At 27.2% G+C, this 23,404-nt stretch overlaps 1 protein-coding gene across 6 annotated transcripts in view; it reads right to left on the bottom strand.

The window, feature by feature from the left end:
• Nucleotides 1-2,621: 2,621 nt before the first annotated feature.
• Nucleotides 2,622-23,404, bottom strand: part of Cadps (calcium-dependent secretion activator 1) — an 82,467-nt gene continuing 61,684 nt past the window's right edge. For all 6 annotated transcript variants that reach the window (XM_016054090.4, XM_043046047.3, XM_016054095.4 and 3 more), the window contains 11 exons: nt 19,737-19,893; nt 18,538-18,679; nt 16,825-16,980; nt 15,107-15,224; nt 14,987-15,022; nt 12,803-12,877; nt 12,639-12,722; nt 11,581-11,706; nt 10,303-10,407; nt 6,421-6,560; nt 2,622-4,151 (listed from right to left, as the gene is read on the bottom strand). In XM_016054090.4, coding sequence (XP_015909576.2) covers nt 3,971-4,151; nt 6,421-6,560; nt 10,303-10,407; nt 11,581-11,706; nt 12,639-12,722; nt 12,803-12,877; nt 14,987-15,022; nt 15,107-15,224; nt 16,825-16,980; nt 18,538-18,679; nt 19,737-19,893 — 1,320 coding nt within the window. In that variant the 3' untranslated portion in view covers nt 2,622-3,970. The remainder of the gene's footprint in view (nt 4,152-6,420; nt 6,561-10,302; nt 10,408-11,580; nt 11,707-12,638; nt 12,723-12,802; nt 12,878-14,986; nt 15,023-15,106; nt 15,225-16,824; nt 16,981-18,537; nt 18,680-19,736; nt 19,894-23,404) is intronic.

The following is a 23,404-nucleotide window of genomic DNA, read 5'->3' as shown; positions in this document are numbered from 1 at the left end:
TGAAAATTGCCTTATTTTATATAAAATTATTTTCAATAACAAACAAAATGATTAAGTCTTTGAAATTAAAGCTTTTTAATGGTAATAAAAAAAAAAATTTCTTTTAATTTAACACAAAAAAATGTACATATTATAAAACAAATCGTATGAAATGAAAGATATTTCATAAAACCTTTAGCTAATCAAAACTATATATTCTATCCTTTTAAAAAAATTTAAATGATTAACTATAGTAAATGTAATCATAAAATAAGCTATACTATCATTTTGAACAGGAATAGTCCAGGGTACTAAAGTACTGAACACTTCAAAGTATTTTCTAAAAAGATCATAAAACTGGTTCTTTTTCTGCCAAAAAATATTACAGCAAGTTTCATACACCAATAGTTTTTATATTTATAATACTCACATAGCTGTAAAAATAACATTGTATAACTAATGCGAGATTTGAAGAAAAAAAATCAAAAGTTTATTCATGTGTTTTTATGTCAGACATTGATTTTTCTGAGTGGATCATAGAATTAAAAAAAAAAAAATAAAACTAATTGGTTTAATTTTTTAATAGCATTAAAGCACAATCTCTTAATTTCAAAATTACTGATATTTAAACAAATTTCAGTTGTCTACTGAATATATATCATTATTTTTAAATTTATATTAGACTACAGCATAAAATAATAAATGAGTGGTAAAAAAATATTTTTGTGATTTTAAATAAAGCATTGATTGTTCAAAATTGATTATAAAATTAAAAAATAAATGATTTTAACTTCTAAAAATATAGAAGAACAAACTCTCCTTTTACAAATTATTTAGATTACAATAATATTGAACCAGCTTTCTGCCCTCCTTTAAAGTCAAGCATTTGTGGTCATTATGTAAACAGGATTTTGAAATAATTAGCAAGTCTGCTTAGTTATAAAAATAAAAGCAATAAAATAAATAAAAATATAATATACAGTAAATGCACATGAGGTGAGTAAACAGGCAAATATACACACTATAAGAAATTCTATGACACACACATAGGAGACTAGAAAGGTTAAGTGGCAAATGTACAACAAAGGATCCTCCCCTTTCATTAACAATAGTAAGTTTATGATGGGTAAGAAATATTCAAAAGATCTATGTGACCACTAAAATGGTCTAAGTTTCGTTGTTTAGAGAATGCTGATTTCAGCACCTTAGTAGTAGAATCCAAGAACACAGAAACACTAATTTTATAAACAACACTGTATTTATATCTACAAAAAGGTTGATAGAGAGCATTAAGAGAAAACATTTTATGATAACATCTGGGAAATTGAAAGTTAACTAAAAATAGTGTTTGTACTATAAAAATATTTTCATGAAAACAAATAATAATCAACTATATGTAATTTATAAAATTTATATTTCTATAATAATTTAAACAAGCTATTTAAATTGATGGAAGGGTGTTGGTGATATTTAGTGGATATGAAATAACGTTCCATTCACTTGTGTCATATCATTTTGTTTAAAATAAGATACTTAAAATACGTATAAAAGAAATGTAGACTCTATGATTTGCATATCTAACTGTTTATAAATTCTTTTTTAAAAAAATTTTGAGATACACATTACAAATTGCAAAATGGAAACATTTCGAAATAAATAAAAGTTTACAAAAATGTGTTGTAAAAAACACAAAGAAACATATAAATACTGGAATGTTAAACACAAAGTAAAATGAATTTAAAACAAAGATAATTTATCATAGCAATTTAGGATAATAATGTTATAATACATAATCAAAGAGGTTATGGAATAAATAGTTTACGATTTGTCCAACAATGTTATTAAAACAGAAGTATTTCACATTTTTAAGCAATTAGTAGAAGAAAGAAATTAGTATTTTCATGTAAAAGATGATAAATAAATAAAAAATAGTTAAATTTTTAAAAAATGAATAAAATATAGGAATATTGAAACATTAGTAAGTAAATAAATAAAAAAAAACACTTTTGATTATTTTACATTACTTAATGCTATATTTATAACTTACAAGTATATAAATAAATTAGCCGGTATGTTTTCATGATGGTATAATAAAGTACTATTCTATCATTAAAACATTATCATAAGCAGTAATCACAAACTGAAACGTTAAAAAGCTGATTAATTAAACAATTAACCAACTTTATAAAACTAAAAAATTTTCTACAACTATGAAATCCAAATAAATGTAAACATTTTTATAGTACTTGATATTTTCACATGATTTTGTAACAGTTCCAAATTAATGCACGTCAATAAAATTAAGAAGTTTTTTTTTCTTCTAATTTTTCTTTGCAAATGAAAATTTATTCAACTATTTTTCTATTATAACCTCAAATCACAGTATTATGAAAAGCATCTAAATCATGAGCATTTATCTAATAAAGATGTACTTTTCATTTAAACTAATTCACAATATTTTAATTTCATAACAAGTTGAGGAACATACTATTGAGACGTAATTTGATTTTTTATATATATAATCTAAGACTTGTTTAGCTGTTTATGTCATAAATAGGGGGTAAATATTGATGACTTTAGATTTGATTTTTTTTTTACAACGTAACATTTTTGATTTTTGTTCCATTTTAAAAATCAAGATATTTTCTTTCTTTTTTTTCTTAATCAAGATAAGAAATATTTCAACAAAAAATTTATATATTTTTTTTCACTATCTTTTCTAATTTAGAGCAGCTAACTTTCCTAACTAGCTATTAGTAATCAGAAGTACAATTAATATACATAATATTAATAAAATTCAAACTAATGCAATTTCAACTTGTTTTTGCTATATAATTTTATGTAGGTATAGCGTAATATTAATAATATTAATAATATTACGCTATAAATGAATACTAAATAAAAGAAAATAAACACCTAACTATTACTTTTTTTTCTCCAATATTTACAGCAATAAACATTATTTCATAATTATCGGTAGTTAAGGAGGAAAAAGCTTATTTTTTTACAGATTATTAATAAAAGATTTTTAAAAAAAACATAGTTTTTATAACCAAACCGTAACACTGTCATCTTGATTACAAAATCACAATAATTATGGATAAATCGTAATAGCTGGCACCTCAGCTAAATTTACATAAGAAAAATCAAATACTAATTATCGTTCAAAACTTAATTTAATAAGTTTGAATTGCTATCTTTTCTTTAATTTCCCTTAATTGTAAGATAATGTTTTAACTGATAAAACTCATTTCCCTTTAGTTCAAAATTTGTATTTAATTATGAATTATATTTTAAGTCATCAACATTCACAGCCTAGTCAGAAAGTTAGTTAGCCTAACCTCAAGTATAAGAGGCATAAATATAGCATGCAATAAAACAAAAGAAATAAAGTATAACAATAACCCTAATTAACAGTGGTGTGAAATGTATTGCACTTCTGTGTTCTTTTTTTTTAAATTTCTAAGGTGTAACTGTACACGCTTTTAAGAGCCTAGGACATAGTGAAATAATGGGACACATGGAGAAAAATGCATAGAGGCTAAAATCTCACTTTTCACTTCAAAAAAGAGTGGATTTTAATAAGTTTATTTGCTAGATAAATGTGCCGCTAATCTAGGGGCACTTTTGGCATTTACAAAGAACATGCATTCTTATTGTTTTGTTACTGCTAATTAGGCATCTGTGTTCTATACTCTGCACACCCTTTTGTTGAAATATATTACTACATAGCAATCATTATACATAATATAATCTGAGTTCATTTTGTTACATAACACTCAGGAAGCAGAGATACTATGACAGTAACCTTTGCGATACTAAATGCAATAAATGCCCCGAAAAGGATATTTCCATCGATCAGCAAGATCCACATCTCCTCGCTCTAAGATTTCTTGGAGGGCTTTAGAAACAACCTGAGTGGAAATGCTCACTCGATAAATAATTTTATAAATACTGGTGAGATTTAAGAAGTGTGACTAGTACATATGAACTAAAAGTTAAGGAAACCGCCAGAAAATTTGTTTGCTAAGCCACCCAAACCTCCACGACTCAAATTAGATATTCTTCCAACCATATTTGATGTGACATTCTTTATACTACTGACGTACCCTTCCGCACCTTCATCCCGCAGCACAGTTTTTCCTTTAGCGCCTTCTTCGTCTCCATATTCCCTATATAAAGCAAATAAAATGCGTAAGTTCTATGGTTGTTTGACACAAAAGTACAGGGTATGCATAAAATAATGTGAGGTATTTACAGCCCCAAGGCATGTGAGTGATGTAAAAGAATATGGCATACGGAAACAGCAAAACAGAATTTAAAAAAAATTAGATGTAAATAACTAACATAAGTTTAGTGATGTACATGGAAAAAAATGGAGATGTACAGGTTCAGCAAAACACCCAGTTTTAATTAATAATAATAGTAATATGTAAAAAAATAAAGAAAATAGCAATGTAATATAAATGAAATGTAAGACAAATGGCATTTATGCTCAGCTGAGTAATAAATTTAAATTACTAAAATTATAAAAAATAATATAAAAAATAAAATTAGTAACATAATGTAACCGTTTAGTGCACATGCTCAATAGAGTATTTTGTTTCAAATGAGAAAATAATGAAACCTGTAATTTTGTACCAAAAGTTGCTGATAGAATGAAAATTGATGGTTAAATCATATTATGTCATAAATGATTACATATTTGTGAACTACAGTAGAGAACCGATTATCCGGAACGATCGGGACTATCGCTATTCCGGATAACTGATTTTTCTGGTTTTCTGAATCGCTACAAAAAGCCCTTTTTTAGTGTTAAACCCAACTAAAAAAATATATATATATATATGGAAATAATCTTAAAATTAAGAAAAAACGATGAGGTAATACACTAATGATTATTTCTGAAATGATGGTAAGGTAAACATCTTACAAAAAAGAAAGAAAAATCCTAAAATCTTATGAGGAAAAAAATTGCGGGAAAATTTATCGAATTTCGTTCCGGTTTTTTGGTTTTCCGGTTTTCTGATTTCCGGATAACGGGTTCTGTACTGTATTATATAATAACAACAAACAATAAATAATAACCTTGTCAGAAATGAGAAGTAGCATTTATCATTACTAAGCACAATATGACTACTATTCTCTAGGAATAATATATCATGCTTGAAGTGCCTAACTTTTTGCCTATTGTAAACATTTAGCACTATTTATGATCTTTTTTAATAAAGAGGCTAGAAATTTTCGCTGTCTGTATACACAATTTTTTTCCGTCATAGCTTCTAGTACTTCATGTGTTATGAAATTCTAAATACCACGTTATTTTATGTGCAATCTGTATATGCTTTATAATGTATAGCTAGTGAGAAGAATCATACATAATTAAAGTGTATGGAAAATTAGGAAAACAAATAAAAAATATTATAATTAAAATTATAAATAACAAAAAGTACAATTTAATAGTAAGAAAAGGAAAAATAAAACACCCCATCACCAATTATAACACACCATGCATTTTTTAATCAATGTCTACTTACAAATTTTATGACATTTAAGGTCTGAAATAAATAAAAAAAGAAAAATGAGGCACAAAATAAATCTTAAGCAAAATTAAGTGATTAGTAGATATTTCAGTGATTGAAGCAGCATGAGAAGTAAATAACTCGGTTACTTGTATCAAATTAAATATACACAATCGTTTCAATGGATACCATATTTTTATTTATTCAGATTTAGCTTAGAATAATTTTAATTATTCTAAGCTAATTATTCTAAGTTTTAATTATTCTAAGTTTTAATTATTATTCTAAGATTAATTTATTTATTCTATAAATTCATCTATTACATTCCTGCAGCAATTCAAATTTACCATATTCAGAAACAATATTTATTAGATCAGTTTTTGTAGAAGTTTTTGTACGAATTTGACTAAAGTATTCAGCAATCAAGAAGTCGAAATAAATTTCTAGGAGTACCACCTACATTAAAACAGTATTTCCAAAGGCAGTATAGAAGTATACAAATGCACAATTAAGACTTATTCGGTGCATTAATGCAATTTTTCCTGCAATTTCAACCTAAATGACAATAAATTTAGTTAACCAGTTAAAGAGAAAACTAAATGAATGCTTCAGTTTAATCTGTTGAACATTATCTCCAATTCCTTTACAAAATAGAGGAACAGAGGAAATATTCTTACAAAAATGCTATTTCAATAAGTTAAGAAAATAATAATGCTGATAAAGAATTTCAATATTGAAATAAGTAAAGGAATAGTAAAAAATTTTCTTATGTGTCGCATAAACACCTTCCTATAATTTTATGTTTAGATTTTTTCTGCTATATTTTAGCAAACTTAAAATCAGACATTGGTTTGAAATCTTCTACATTCAACATTCTTTAAAACTGAAATGACAGTTTTTTCATGTAAATAATACATACTCAGAATCGTCCTTCTCCCTCGAATCATTGACTGAAGAAGCAGCTTCTTCAAGTTGTAAACGACTAGTTATCGTCTGATAAGTTTTAGAATTCAATTTTTCTTCTTCAATACCTTGCAGCTCAAAATCAGAATATAATTTCTGAAACAGCACAAAACATTCAAAATTATGACATATGTAAGATTACCAAACTAAATGATCTCCAAAACCAAAATTTTTTAAAGAAAAAGACTTCAAATGTAGAGCGCTCAAAATAAAAAACAGAATACCTTGAATATCTTTTCATCTAATGATGGGATTTTTACCTTACTCAATTTCAATTGTTAAGGGCCTGACAGAACAAATGACATTTTAGAAACAAAAGCAGAACAGATCTCACTTTCTTCAAATAAACATGTCTTTTTTTGAAAGGATTTGGATTTCTGATCCTCAAATGGAATGCTGCAATATGGAAAATATAGACCTAATAGTTTGGACAGGAGAGTAGTCCAATATTTGAATCCATTAATGATAAATTTACTTTTTACATATTTCACCATCTCAAGAAATTTTGAAGCAAATCAGAAAAAATTTGTACGCTATCATAGAATTCAGTTATCCAAATATAATTTTTTGCAAAAAAATATTTTCTAACCATTATTATTTCTTATTATTTTACTCAATATTAGTTGAAAAAATTTAAATTGTAAAATATACAAATTTGTACATTTTTAAAAAAAATATAATTTTAAATGGCAAAATAGAAAATTTGAGCAAAACCATCAAATAGTTTCTGAGTTAACAAATTTTAAAATAGTAGTGTATTTTTAAAATTTAATGAGAACTATTTGATTGATTTTGTCCAAATTTGTCTCATGAAATTACATTAATTTAAAATATAGTAAAAATTTGTAAACCTTGCAATTCAGGATTTTTTCGGTCATATGAAATAAATTAATAAAAATAAACGATAATTAAAAAATATTTTGTTGGATAGTGTGATCTTTAGATAATTGAATTTTATAATTGCGTAAAATTTTTTTGATTACCTTAAAAAGTTGTTGAGATACAACGAAATACACAAAATATAAAATAAACTTTAAGAGGTCTAAAATATCTGCTGCCCCCTTGAGTAAACTATTGCGACCATCATAATTTCCAGACTGCTACTACTCCCATATTTAGAGGGACAAGAATCATATACAGTAAAAAAAATTTAAAAAATGCATGCTTAGTCAGAGAAAGTTTGCTTTTCTGTCTGATTTTGTTGCTTAAAATATCATCAACACTTACTAATTAGCATATTTGAGGTCAGGTCCCCCAAATCATAATGTCTGAGTCCTAGTAAAAATAGATTATTGGATCAAAAGTTATTCAATGTGTTCAGTTTTTCTTTTTTTAATTTTGCGCACTGTACATATGTGGGGGAGAGTCAAAGGAAATTAGAAGACCTGCAACAAAGTGACAATGGAATTTGTTTTAGACAAAAGTAATTGCCAATAGTATTAACTCCCTGGGAGATAAGACAATCAATTTCAGTCTCGTAGAAAGAGATCAGCTGCTGACGGATCAACAACCACACCCATTCTCTCACTTCATGGGCCAAATTAAACCGATGTATAGGAATTTTTTACCTTAAGTCCCCAAAAATGAGGAAGTCACAAGGAAGAAACACCTAGATTGTACAAAATATGAAGCTCTTTCCAGCCTTATCTCTGAAGATTATCTCTCATCAGATTGGCAGTATGAGGTAGTGAGATATCATGCAGAAGGATGATTCTGTTTGACAGAATTGGGAATTTTGAATTAATGATGTGTTTTTACTGTGTGCACCCTAGTACAGACAGACAAGAATAAAAGTGCGCACAGTACAGTACAGAAATAGTTCGTTAATGTGTCTGTATACATAATGAATTCCACTACTCTCAGCTGTTGAAGAGCGAATACACTGATCAGTTTTTGTTTTTTTTTTGCACACTTTTAACTACACTCTTCTCCAGAACAAAAAAAGAAGGCATTTTCTTCAGGACTCTCTCCTCTTCTACAGAAATAATTCATGCTGCGGTTCTAACATGGACTTGCATCCTACCATCGTTAATTCTCTTTTTCTACAAATGATGCAACCAATATGAAACAAAAGTGTTGCCAACTTTAGGTAGGAAAGTGGTTCATGGTAGGTATTTAATTTCCCTTTGACTGTCTCTAATAATTTTAAAACAATAAAATAAAACTCTTTTTGCTTTTTCACTTTCCATGCAATAGTTTTGCATTTTAGCTACATTCCTTAAAATTAGAGAAGGTTCAAAATGCATTGTATTTTATTATTTATAAGTGTATTTATTACTAAATGCCTAAAAATAAGTATATTTAAATTCATCGCATTATATTTTAAATACATGGCTTATAAAGAGCAGCAAGAAAATATTGAAAAAAGTTGAGTGCATGATAGTACAGATTACTTAATGTATAATTTGAACCAGATAAAACATTTGTCAGTAAGATTAATTGAAATTAAATGTGATATAATAACAGAAGTACATAAAATCATAATACATGAAAAGTGATAGGATTCAAGTCATTCACGAACCAACAGAACACATAAACTAGTACAGAGTAAACATAAAAAGTTTTTGATTATCATATTTGTACACTAAAAAAATTTGAATTTACGTATTTTATTATCTTTCTACAACTTTGAACTGATAATAAAAACATTCTAATTTTCTTTCACCTGAAAATAATCTGTCATATTGTTCACGAAAATATGGGGATATTGGGCAAAAATTTAATTGTAAACAGGGTGCGTAGCCAAATTATTCAACAAAAAATAAGCACTTTTCAAGCACTCAAATACAATTTTTAAGCACTTTAAAAAAATACCATAATTAGGCAGGGTTAGAAAGATTTTGACAATGGACGCTTTTATCTGGTTTTAACCGTCATGTCAAAAAAAAAATATAACCTTTTGGAATTTTTATGACAACTGTCAAAATTTTTGAATCATGCAAATCGAATGACGTTTTCATATGCAACGGACTGACGATGCGCCGAAATAGATTGGGGTTCAATTAATTGTGAAAACGTTGAATAGAACAATGTGAACAGTGTCTTACTCCATAATTCATGGCGAAAATCAATATGGTAAAGGAAAAATCTCAATTTGGAAAAAGGAAAGTTAAGCGCTTTATAAAAACACCTTTGAATGAAAGAAAAAAAAGAAAAAAGCACCTTTAAGGGCTTTTAAAAAACAAAAATAAAAAACAAGCACCTTTAAGCACTTTTTAAAAACGCTATGCACCGTGTGTAAATATATTCTGGAAAATTAATAGTGATGCCCATTTTAAAATTTGAATTCTTTTACGGCTACTGTGAAGTTTAAAGATTGCTTACTTTAACTACAGATGATTTGTATATATTTAATCATTGGTTATAAATTTGGGATATTTTAAGAACCAGTGTAGAGGTGACAACTTCTCCGAACTCTACAAATATTTTAAAAAACGGTAGAGAACTACAAACTAAATATCAAAAATTTTTGGGTAGTTCTGCAAACTTTTTATAAGGCTCAATACGAAATAAATGTAATAAGAGTGGTGTTTGATATAAATCTATTTAAAAAATGTGGTGGGTAAATCCTATAAATTGAATTTGCTAGACCAAGAATCATAGATTTAAACAATCAATTTTGCTACCACTAGAAATATTTATCTGCAGTCCGGAGCAAGTTGGCACCTTTGCCAATATACAGAAATTTTTAAATTTTAGCGACAGCCACAAACGTATTGCCTCAATCCCATCACTATATAAAAGATGGAAATGATCAAATAAAAAAAAAATTTCTTTAACATTTTTCTTTGGAGTCATAATTAAGTGAACATTTTAAAATAAAGAAATTGACACAGACCTTGGCTATATGAGATAAAGCTGATAACTGGAAGGAATGTAAACCATGATCAAGTCTTTCAGATAACCACGCACATATCATTGATACTTGAGCAGCATACCAGTCCTAACAATCGAAGAAAGAAATATAGATGAAATAGTTCATAAACTAATTAAAAAACCTATACATTCTGTAACAATAAAAAATAATAGATATTTTGAAAAAGTAGCAATGAAAATTTTGAACTAAAAGTTATGTGACATTAACAACATTATGTGAGTTAACAATATGGAAAAAAGCATATATAACTTGTATTATAGAAATAATATAGCCTTTTTGTTTGGGCATTAATATTTTCATTCTAGTCAAACATTATTTTAAACATCATTACTTATCCATTCTCATTTTGAAATTAAGCAATAAGTAAGATTATATTACTTGTTTGGAACGGATTTCTTCAAGAATTAGCAAACTTTATTAGCATACTTAATATAATCAAACATTTAAGAGAATTATTGATTAAACCTAGGAAAAACTGAAGAAAATGTGATAGTTTCTTAGAAAAAGAGCATAATTGGGGTAAAATATGTGCTATCAAAATAATTAAACACCACATTACATATTTTAGTTTAGACAGCTATGCAAAATAAAAATGTGACAAAATAACTGTGACAGTAAGAAAAATAAATAAATTATATTTTTAAAAAATGTGGCAAAACCATATCACAAAATTTTGTAATATCTATGCCAGAAACTTGCATATAGTACGTTGAGTTCACATTAACATGGTAAAACTAATCAGATAACATTTGCTTCTTTAAATCAAAATTTGACTTTTTCAATAAAATTTGGAAGTTTTCAACTTTACCTAGCACAGAGATGACAAACCTTTCCAGTTAGTGTGCCATTAAATTAAGATTTATTATTTACTAGTGTCTGGTTGCCACTTGTTAACTTTCTTCTTTAAAAAATTCTTTAAATTGTTGTACATCGATTTTATACTACGGACTATTTTCTATTCAGTTATTAACTTATTTTAAATGGTAATTGAATAAAAAGTATTTTAAAAATATTTATTTAATATTTAGCTAAAGTGAAATATGCTAAAGCAGTCACTCTATGTAGTAAGTAATAAAAAGACCTTTTATGTTTTATAACTCGCATTGAACAATTGATCCAATTCCGAGTTTACGACAACCAATGCTCCACCATAATACCTGTCATGTGCCATTTAGTGCAAGGCGTGTCATAGGTTTGCCATCTCTAGCCTAGCATATAAACTAGTTTAAATTTGTTTACCTCAAAGAGACCTAATACCCAGAGCTCATCAGTGACCTTCTGCCTCAACTGCTCCATGCTGTTTCGAGCAAAATTAATGTACGCCAGCCCAACTTCTTTACCTGAGCTAGATACACCTTGCTTATACTAAAAACATAAATATTAAAACATTATTATGTATTTATATAAATTTGTATTAGATATAATAAAATGTTTATAAATAAAAATGACACATTTGCTTAGAACTTTAACATTTATATGCATTGAAATATTGGTAAAAATGATATCTTCAAATCAGAGAACATTGTCTAAACCAGTATTAGTAAACATTTTTTCCACCGCATAAAGCATAACAAAAATAGAAAATTCATTTAAAATTTTCCATTTTTTCATATTAACCGTTTGCTTACAGCTGGAACAACAAGTGAATCAGAATAACAGGCTTCACCATGTAAGAGCTGTAAGCAAAGAGTTAAACATAACATTAAATTCCTAAGGACACTAGCTAACTTCCATCTTGTATTCTGTCTTAAGCCTAGATAACTAAACATTTGCCAAATAGATAATTTTTCCAGGTTTAGGAAGTCAACATATTCAAAGAATGAAAACATTACATTTTATCATTTATCTGTATTTTAATAAAATTTTAAGAGTAATTTTCCTTAAGTTGCATTATTTTTTTCAACATAAATAAAGGAAAAAAAGTATGTTTTTAACACTGAGTTTATGAGTTTGATGGTTATTTACAGAGTAATACTTATTTCTGTTTAGATATCTATGGTAAACAGTTATACAATTTTGATATTTTTTCTTATATATAATCTAATTATGCTTCAAATTATACAACCATGCTTCCAACTAGCTTTTTGAGAATCATATTACATTATTAAAATTACCAGCTATAAAATTGACTTTAAATTATACCTATTTCTGTTCTCATAAATAGAAAGGTAATAAAAACTACAAATTAGCATATGTATCTCTATGGTTTTACTTTTTCTTGTTGATTACAATGGAATAAAATAGCAAATCAATATCTGAAAGGGAGATTAAATTGAGATAAATGACAGATTACTCACTGTGAGCGATAAAATGGGCGCAAGAAGGCTACCTTCATCATAACGAGATAACTTGTTTAAGGTTAACTCTAATATGCTTGTTAACTGATGGGAAAAAATACAAAAGTCATTAGAAACATTAAAATTACAAAACAATAAAATAATTTAGATGTAAAATTTATTACTTTTGTAATGAGCCCAGTTTGCATTTGATTCAAGCTTTTGTCAACCATTTCATCAATTTTGGCATGGTATTGATGCTAAGAAAGAAACATAAATAAATTTGCTACATTCAAGCATAGTTTGTGGTGCATCAACAACTTTTTGTATTAGGTTAACTGGTTAAACTATTTAACCGATTTAAAAAAAATTAACTAAGGTTAAAAGTCAAAAATGTTGAACAAACACCATTATTAAACAAAAATGTGCATTGGTTTTGAACAATTTAGGCACCAATTAGAGAACTATTTTGAGTTTGCAGGGTTTAAAAACAATTTGGAACATAGTTTTTTTTTTATTAATTTCCAAGCAGGCAGGAATAAAAGTTTTATATTTTAATGCAGTTTACAATAGTTTTTTTTCTTTTCTTTTTTTGCTCTGGAAATACAGTCAGAAATTAAGCTTTTTAATGCTGCATAATAATTTAGATTGAAGTATAGTGAAAAAGTAAGTACTTTTTTAATCTCGCAACAAGAAATATTTTTCGAACAAATTTAAAGTGTGATCTCAAATACATAGTTTAAACAATTATTTTTAGTAACTATGAAAATACCTTCCAAGGAGAGATTTATTTAGAAAGATTTAAAACACAACTAGAATTAATAGGAGTAAGAATGACGAAAATTTTTAATCAGTACTAAGTATTAATGCATAATTTGGAGCATCAAGGGAGGATCAAACAGAATCAAGCAATTATATCACAGAAATTAAGAGATTTTGTTTAATTTCTTATGAACTACATTGCTCATATAATTACTGAAAAAAAAACATATATATACAAAACCCAACTTAACTAAATTGCCTATATAATTTAAAAAGATGAAAAGTAAGAGTATAGGCATAAGATTATTAAAAAAAATGTGCTTGAAAAACAACTAAGGAAACCATTTTCAGAACAGAAAATTCATTTATCAGTTGACATCTCTTTATTTGTTGTTCAAAGTGGTTTAAGTATTAAATTTAATATTATATCATACATGGCTTCGAATATTTGAAGCCTTTGCAAAATTTTTTTCTAGTTGTCTCTAAAACAATTGTCTAGTTGGATCTAAAACAGGAATTTTTTTCAAAAAATAAAATTTTTATGACACATATTGCAGAATTTGAGTGCAAGACATTTTTTAAAATCTTTAGGAATTATTAATACGTAGTGGCAGAGAAAATTACATTAGTTTTCATTGAATAATACAGGGTGCGTAGCCAAATCTTTGAATCAAAAATAAGCACTTTTTAAAAACTTTTCAAGCACTTTACAAAAATTTTCAAGCACTCAAAAAATTCATATTCAATCAATGATATTATTGAAAAAAAAAAACTTTTTATAAACAGCTTTAGCGTTAAAAAAAAGAAAAGAAAGAAACGGGCGTAAATCGAAACAATCAGCACTTTCCCACATGACCGAGTGAATTCAACTTGACCCTGAACTCAGAACAAAAGTACCCTTACCCCCTGCATCAAAAAAAGTGTTAGAAGTAAAATAAAATAAACAAGAACAAAATTAAAATAAATTAGAAAGAGAAACATTTCATAAGGATCTGATATTCTCTATCCGAATTGGAGCATCCGGGTTTCAGTTTCAAGTGTGCGCGCATGCGCAAGTCATAACGTGGGTACAACATGAAGTCCGCGTGAATGATTACATAGCAAACTCCCCATTTTTCGTAAAATGCATGAGATCCACCAGATATCACTGAAGGGGAAAAAAATTATTCGAAAAAAAAAGCACTTTTTAAAAATGCCAGCTAAAAAAAACACCTTTAAAAGCTTTTAAAAACGAAATCCCCAAAAAAGCACCTTTAAGTACTTTTTACAAACACTACGCACCCTGTAATAGATTACCTTCCTAACCACTAGGAAAAATATTTTCTGAAACAGAAATCATGTAATTTATATTGTTTAAACTGATATATCACAAACAGATCAGCAAATCAAAAAATCATAGTATTGGAAAAATATTAAAATTATCTTGGAATAATAGAATATTATTAACATTATGTTTCATTTAAGATACATTCAATTACCACATATAAACAAAAAATTAATTTAAGTATCAAAGGATTAAGTAGAAAAACAGGCAATAGGATACTTAGTTGGTTTCGAAATACTTTTAAGTCAATAAAATGAATCTAGAATAGAAAATGTTTACTAACCAGGTCTACTCCTTCAACAGTGCACAGCTTCAAAGACTAAAATAAAAGAAAATATTTTATTTATGGCAAAAAAAATTACCTCAGTTTCATTTTTAAAAAAAAGGAGATAGATTGGTATACCTGATTCTTGGCTTCAAGAACTACGTTTATCATCGCACACATTTCAGAAGGAACAATATAATCGGTGCTAGTCCATTTGCTCCCTTTCTTTTGCCATTGTTGGAATGCTTGAAGAGTCCTTTAAATAAATTTAGAGCATTACAAAATTAAAAATTTGTGATCTGTAGTATGTAAATATTACAAGAGAAAAATTATTACCATAATGAAAGTATGAAAATCAAATATCATTTACAAAAATATAATATAAATTAAAGTACATTGGACTCCTGATTATCTGGTTTGTGTTTGTGACCATCTGGTTTCCGTACTATCCAGCCAGGTTAAAAATTAGGAAAATAGAATTGGTCGATTTATATAGTTCATCGTGGTAGGTAAAAATGAGAAATGCTAAAGTGGTTGTCTATACATTTTGACTCTTCCTACTTAAAGTTTCTTACATGTGTAGTTAATAAATAAATTTTGAGTACTTTTGAATTAATAATTTTTTATATTAATCATTCTATTTTATTTTATACAGCTGATTCAATTTCTAAGTTTACGACTATCAATGTTCAAGTCCGTAGAGTTTTAATTTTGAAAGCAAACCTGAAGACAAGAGAACTTCTGGATTAAGCTACGGGATTGTGGTGTAACTACCACTATAAATATTAAATACCGAAATACCGAATCATTAGTATATAAGATATGTTAACTTGATTCCATTTAGAGGTACCTTTTGATAGACGAAGGTCGACATAGTCTATAATATATTTCCCACAGGATAAATAAGCCTTTGCAGAGGACTTTTTGATAGCACTAGCCTCCATTTGCGTTACATGGAGAGGAAAACCTCCAATAATTAGCCTGATGGCAAGGAGATTTATATTAATCACTTATCTTAAAAGGTATAACATGTATTTTCACAAGGGTGAGGGTAAGTGAAACCTGCTTCAATATGGTTATTTTGTCAACTGGCTAACTCTGCCGCCACATTAGATTGGATAGCATACTATATTCATTATAAAGTGAAAATAAAACTTTAAAAATTCTTAAGCTTCCAATGTGATTTAGGGAGTTATATGTTTTAAAAAAAACTAAAGATAAGTTTCTTTATTAAGAAGAAATAACATATTTTATGCAAAGAAATTAGATAATCTGAATTATGTGCAATTAAAAACATTTTTAAGTTACAAAATTTTTTTTATTTCAGGCTTTTCATAAAATTACTTGCACTTAAGTTTTTGATAGATATATTTCAAACACCATGTTTTCGGCCATGCCAACCATGTTTTCACTGTACACAAAAGTTCATTATTTTACACATTTATATGCATATTTTATTACATGCATTCAATTTTATTAATTTAGTTTACGTAAAACTATATCACAAATATTCCTACGCATTTTTCCCCACTTTCTCTACAGAATTACAGTATAACTTGGATGCCCTGACAACAAAATTATAAAGCTAATAGAATCATGTATAATTAGAATAATTAATTATGTATAATTAGAATAATTAATTATGTATAATTAGAATAATTAATTATTTCAATTATGAATGATTTCGTTACAGATCAGCAGATTGAGTAAATCTTTTTCACTGTAAAATTAGCAGAATATTAACTAACATGATGAAAACCAGTTGGTACAGCAAAAAACAAGTCTGATCAAATACATATCGAGTAAATACAGAAGGTGTTAATTTTACAGTGAGAGAAATAAAAAAAAATAATAACCTGTTAATACAAGACTCCAACATATCACATGCCATGAGTTTTAACCTTTGTTCCAAATGTTTGGCAAAAACTTCATCAGGCCAATGCAAGTCCCGGATGAAAGATTGCAAGGCATCTAGTTTCCAAAAAAGATCTTCTGAAGTAATGCATCCATGCCTACAAATGCAATGCCACAAATTATGTCCCTAACATAGCGGATTTCAGCAAAATAATTTTTATAACAACACAACATTTGAATTTATTAATAGAGATCAATTGCACAGAACATTAACTTTCAGGATACATATGTAAGATTCAGATTTCTTCCTTACAATGCTATTGCAGAAGATTTTAATATCAGAAAAAAGGAACAAATTTTAATAAATTCTAGCAATAAATGATCAATTTACAATATATGATCGATTATTTCCAAGCTCAGGGGTGATTGTGAGCCCAAGTCAAAATTCTAGAAAATTTCTTGAGTTAAAAAAAAAAAAAATACAGTTTAAATGGAAAAAAATATAAACAAGGTTTTTTCTCCTTTTTCTCAATCTCTCTTAGTAACTTAAAATATATTTAAAATTTTACTCATACTTATACCATTTACACATACCTATGTTAACCTGGAGAAATAATTGAAATTTACAAATATGTCTTTCTTGAGTTTATGATTATGATAACTATTTACTGATAAAAAATCAATATTAATCTTGAATATAAAGCTTATAAAGTATCTGGCTCTCCCTTACAAACAAATAAAATAAACTGTGTTCTTAAGTTCCACCTTTCAAAATTTGATTTCCAGAAACTTTTGTGATCAATGATTTTTTTAAACGTCTTGACCTTTGATTTCCGGAAACTTCCGGATCATGGTTAGCGAAAAATCCGAAGATCCGGATTTTTTCCGGAGCACAATCAGCCCTGCAAGCTGATATACACTGCTGAGTTTTGAGAAATTACTCTCCAGACTAACATTATTTCCCTGAGTAAAAGTTGAAAATATTTTGATTTTCAAAATTACAATGAGTGGATTTTTAATAGTAATTTAAAAATTACACATGCACATTAAGAATTTATGAATAATTACAGAAATTTTTACTAAAACTAAAATTGTTATTTTTAAAATTATGTTAAATTTATGTAAATATTTATGTTAAATATGTAATATTTATGTTAAATAAATTCATTATTATTGTCAGAAACATTATAAGAATTAGTTTAAATTTTTTTTTATCTTAATGCTTTAAGAAATATAATTTGAATAAAAGTGTTGCTTAATAGAAAATGGTATTATTAATTAAAATATAATTGGTAACAAGAGAAATAAATGATGGTAACATTGGAAAAGTTTTTATAAGCTATGATAGATTACATAAAGCAGGTTTTAATACATAAAAACAGATTCAAACAACAGTATAACTGTTAAATTGTGTGCATTCATTATACTGCTAATACTTCAAGAACTTTAGATTTAATTATGAATTTTCTTGAACTTTTAGTTTTCCACTGGTATTTTCAAATACCCGAAAAACTCCAGATCTTCTCAGTATCTAGAGTGAGCGGAAACCTTTCAAATTAAGCTAAAAAAGACTATGCAAGAATAGAAACAAGTAGTGTATATATGATGAGATGAATGATATATTTCAAATAATTAAAATATATTTAAATAATATATATTTTAATTATTTGAAATTCCCGCTATATTAGGCGGTAAAATAAAATAAATATCAATACCCTTTTAATTCCCATCGTTCTTTTTCATAGCCTTTATGAAGGGATTGAGCAATAGATGATTCCATTAGATCCACATAACGAACAACTTGGGGAGCAAATGTATCACGAAGATGTTGATGGAACCTCCCTCCGCATAAGTTTTCTGAAGAAAAGCGGTGCTTAAGTAAAAAATGCACATAGTATACTAATAAGCAAGATTAGGATGATGTTGAAGATACATGTATTTCTTCAAATTTTTTCTTTTTTCTCAGAATATGGGTGTATTATTCATGTTTTTTAAAGTCATTTTTTCCACTTTATAATAATTTTTTATGTATTGTAAATAAGATAAATTTTAAGAGCATTTTTGGGGGGTAATTTTTTTTAAATTTGTGATTAGAGTAAATTTTGCATTAAATCTTGTTATTTTAAATATTATTCAATAACAAATTTTGATGTTGAACAGAGACACTTTCAATTTTAAGAATAACAAGCAAAAAAATTTTGCTTCCTTTTTAGGTCATTTTTGTTGGCTTTTAGAGAATTTATTTTCATTTTTTAAGGGAATTTTTTTTAGAGTATTCAGGTTATCAACCACCTAGCCCAGCCCTTCTAACAACACTAGTAGCAAAATAATTTGGGTCCTTATTGGACCAATATTCATAAATCTTGGCTCAATAAGGGCTTAAAGGGGCGTTATTTTTCTGATATTGGCCCTATATAGAATTTTCTGATTCACCCGATATTTTACAGCCACTTTACCACCAATATCGGCTCTATATAGAATTGTCAGATGCACCCGATATTTTATATCCATTATTTAGCCAATATAGATTTTATGTTAAACAATGTAGGCCCTTTATAGGCCATTCTAGGACCAATAATACATAATATCTCCCAATATTGGTCCTCCGGTGCATGTTCTTATATGATCCATATTGAGCCAATTTTGCACCCAACTGGGGTCAAGGTAAAATTGTTTCTAGGGAAGTAATGTGAAATAATACCTCTTAGAACACATTAAGACATACAGTTTATAAGACCGAATTGTTTTTTTTAAAGCAATTAAACATTTTTTTTTCTGAAAAGAAATATTAAAGACAAAAAGCTTGACAAATGCTATTTATAAGGTTAATATTTCTAAGATGCTCCCACTATTTAAAGTTAACTATTGAATTTCAACATGTGGCGTTCACATGGTTGATAACATAATTCATTACCATCTACTCGAAGATAATCATTCAGCACTTGGAAGACTGGAAAACTATCCCATGTATCTGGAGGCTGTTCAGCTAAAACTGTGTCCATATCAACAGCAAACAATGACCAAAAGATCTCCGCGTGTTCAACGAGGAGGTCACTGAACCATGCAAAAGCCTGTAAAATTTATTTACCATTTAATTTATTTTGTTAATGCAAATAATTTGAATAGCCATCTACAATCATATCTAACGAATACTTCTACCATCAAAAATTATAAAGAAGAAAGTTATTTTACTATATAACAAGATGAATCTAAAAATTTTGTGAATGATATTTCAAAAGCAAAGAGAGTTGAAAACGCAGTTATATGCATACATATGAGATAGCTGATAGCAAGGGGTGCAAGATGCAGTTCAGTTTGAGCAGTAAAACACATCTACTACTCTTAAGTCTAAGAAATTCATTAAAAATAGACTCAGAAGCAGAAATCCATATTCAATTGGTTTAAGCATCTCAGAGAGGGAATGGAAATCATACTGATAACAAACCATATTAAGGGAGACCATAAAGAGATGTGATGATTCCAGATATGTGATATATGCTGTTGATCACTTATAAGCATTGAAAGATTCTGGAATTAAGTAACAATAACGGACAATGTTAGTAGATCATTTGCAGAGGTTTGAGCAAATGCATAATACTTTCTCCTTTAATCTCTCCTTTGATTTAACATAGAAAAGGCCTTTGATGATGCACTGAAGACAAGTTATATCTTCTTTTGATTTAACGTAAAAAAGGCTTTTGAGGACTCATTTAAGAAAAGTAGCAATTCTCCTTACGATTGATTGCAAAAAGATCTTTCACTGTCTCAGTTTGTGAAAAGTGTATTGTGACTGACTGATTTTGTTTTGAGCGTTTCCAAAAATGTTTTAATTTGCACTTCCATTCACCAAATTTTTCAGATGCACCTTCTATTAATTTTACATGCATTCAGTAAATCAACTTAATTAAAATTGAATCCTTAATATTGCGTTAATATTTAAACTTATTCAAATTCTTATCAGAAACATTAAGTAAAAGGGGAAAGAAAATTTAGCTTTATTAAGGTTCTATAAGTAAAGTGCTAGTTACATAAATGAGTGAAGTTAAGCAAATATAAAAAGATAAAACTGCTATATAATGCAGAGAATTTAATTTTGAAACGTGACATCAAAATTCACTTTTCAAAAGTTGAAATAAATTTTAGAAAAACTTGTAACCATATCGAATTGTGAAGAAAAAAATATGGGTATGTTTTGGTTTCAGATAGTAAAAATACTAGATTTTAATAATTCCGCAATTTTTTTCGGCCTCTTTAAAATTTTTTAGATTATATTATAAGATTTTGAGGGGAGAAATATAAATCTAAGTTATAGAAAAAAATACTGTTCATTATACTTTCTATCATTTCCTCATTGATAAAAAAAATTAAAAGAAAAAAAAAAACATTTCATATCACAAAAAGTCTGCAAATATGAAGCAAATTTTTCTGAAAACCACTTTTCCAAGAGACAAATAAGCTTTTTCAGCAATCATTAAACTTAATTTTACTTTTAAATTTACAGAACTTTTATTGAAACTTAAACCTCATCATCTTGACTTCTATTAACAATTTTCAAAGCGCACTAAATTTGGAACTGGATAAGATAAAATTGAAGTTTTTAAAGCAAGCACTTTTTAGCAATTTATAAGTTGTTTTAATACAAATAGGTTTAAGAACTGAAGAAAAAAAATTCACACATTTTCTTTTCAAATCTACTAGAAAACAATTTAAACTAACTTAAGAGAGAATAAGTCAGGAAACATATTGGAAAAAAAAACATCTTCGAAGATACGAAATAAAAAAAATGGAATTTTCATATTTTCTACATAATTCAAAAATTTATCAAATGTAGACAATTTTCTAATTTTTTTTTTCATATTACTCTTTGAAGAATTAAGCTTTGTAGAAGAAAAGAAAAACTCTTAAAATGAATTTAAACGGAGAAATATTAAAACCAGTTTAAAAAACGTTAATTTTTTAAAATATGAGATATTTTTAATAAAACATTATAAAAAATTTAAAAAAAAGAATCATAAAAAACAATTCTTCAAAATTAACAATAAAACTAAAAATTCAAATCTAAATCTAAATATCACATTTTTAGTTATCTAAATCAAAAATGAACATTTAAACAATTATTATAAAATAAAAATTATTACAATTTTAGAACTTTATAAAGTAATTGAAAGTCATAATATATTTATGCAAAAATAGTCATTATTTGGAATTATATTAGAATACTTAAGTAAGAAAATTTAACTTTTTAAAACCTTTATATAATATCATGACTAATTAGCTGAGCATAGTTTCTAAAGCAGTGATCATCTGAGAAGCAATACAATAAAATCTGTAGGTTTCATTGCTAATTTAAAAGCGGTGCATAATTTAAAAAAAAAAAAAAAAAAGAACTTAGCCATCATAATAAGCAAAACAAAAATACATCTATACTCACCGCATCCTAATGAAAGATGTAAACAGGGGAAACATTGACATTTATTACAACAATCATTACACAAGCAAGTTGAAACAATTACGTTCACTGCATGCATAGCATTAATTTGAAGCAGTGAACATATATACATACATGCAAGAAAGCACATCAATATAATTCATCATATTTAAATACAAAAGCTATTTATAAAATGTTCCAAGTATTTATTATTCAGTTTTACTTTAATTGTCTTAAAATACTAATTTCTTACTGAAAAATGTGCAAAAATGAATATTGCAAAATTGGAGAAATCTGTAATACATTTCTCACACAAATGTACCAAGGAATTTGGGATTCACAGTTTATTTCAAAAATTTATACTGCTTATATACTTTGCATGGGCAGTGATATTTAATATTCCATATCAGCGTTGGAAAAGTATTACTTGTAAAGAGGCTTTTCTGGATTAATATGCTTGTGGGACTGGATGGAGTAAATTGTATATTAAATAAACACAAAAACAAAATAAGAAGAAAGGGGAGTGGCAATACTGTAGGTATAAAAAGTATCTCAATGTAAAAAAATGCTTTAAACATTTTTGTAAAAAAATTTTATTGAAATAATCAACTATACTGGAGGCAAACCTAATCTGTAAGCATTGTTTATAATACACTATGTAATGTACCATCACTATGAAATAGTTTCTAAGAACATTGTTTATAATTTATTAAAATGACGAGGTAAAAGACAAATTTAGATTTGATTAATAAAAAAATAATTATGAAGAATTTAATGAGAAAGGACACAAAATTTTTTAAATTTATGTCATGAAAAAACTTTTCAAAAATCAGCTTGGCTCATTAATTAGAATGTGTTACTTCAGAACATTTTAGTTGAATTGCTCCCTTGTTAATAATTTCTACTCCTTTTTTAGCCAAGTTCAACATACTTTTATATCTCTGTTCATTGAATATAACATAAATAAAGAAAAATATTCCTGCAAAAGCCCAATATGCATCAAAGGGGCCATTGAAGTTAAGAGTCCACAATTTTGTGAACGAAATTATTGCGGCAATATGGTCAGCACTGCGCACAGTCCAACAAGCACTGTTATTTACCAAAAAAATTCGCGCACAGTTACTTACCAAACAAGCTAGAACCCATCAATCTGA

The sequence above is a fragment of the Parasteatoda tepidariorum genome, chromosome 9 (assembly GCF_982258835.1).
Source record: "Parasteatoda tepidariorum strain Cologne lab strain chromosome 9, Ptep-v5.0, whole genome shotgun sequence".
In the NCBI taxonomy this organism is placed as follows: domain Eukaryota; kingdom Metazoa; phylum Arthropoda; class Arachnida; order Araneae; family Theridiidae; genus Parasteatoda; species Parasteatoda tepidariorum.
This window is presented reverse-complemented; position numbering and strand designations above follow the sequence as displayed.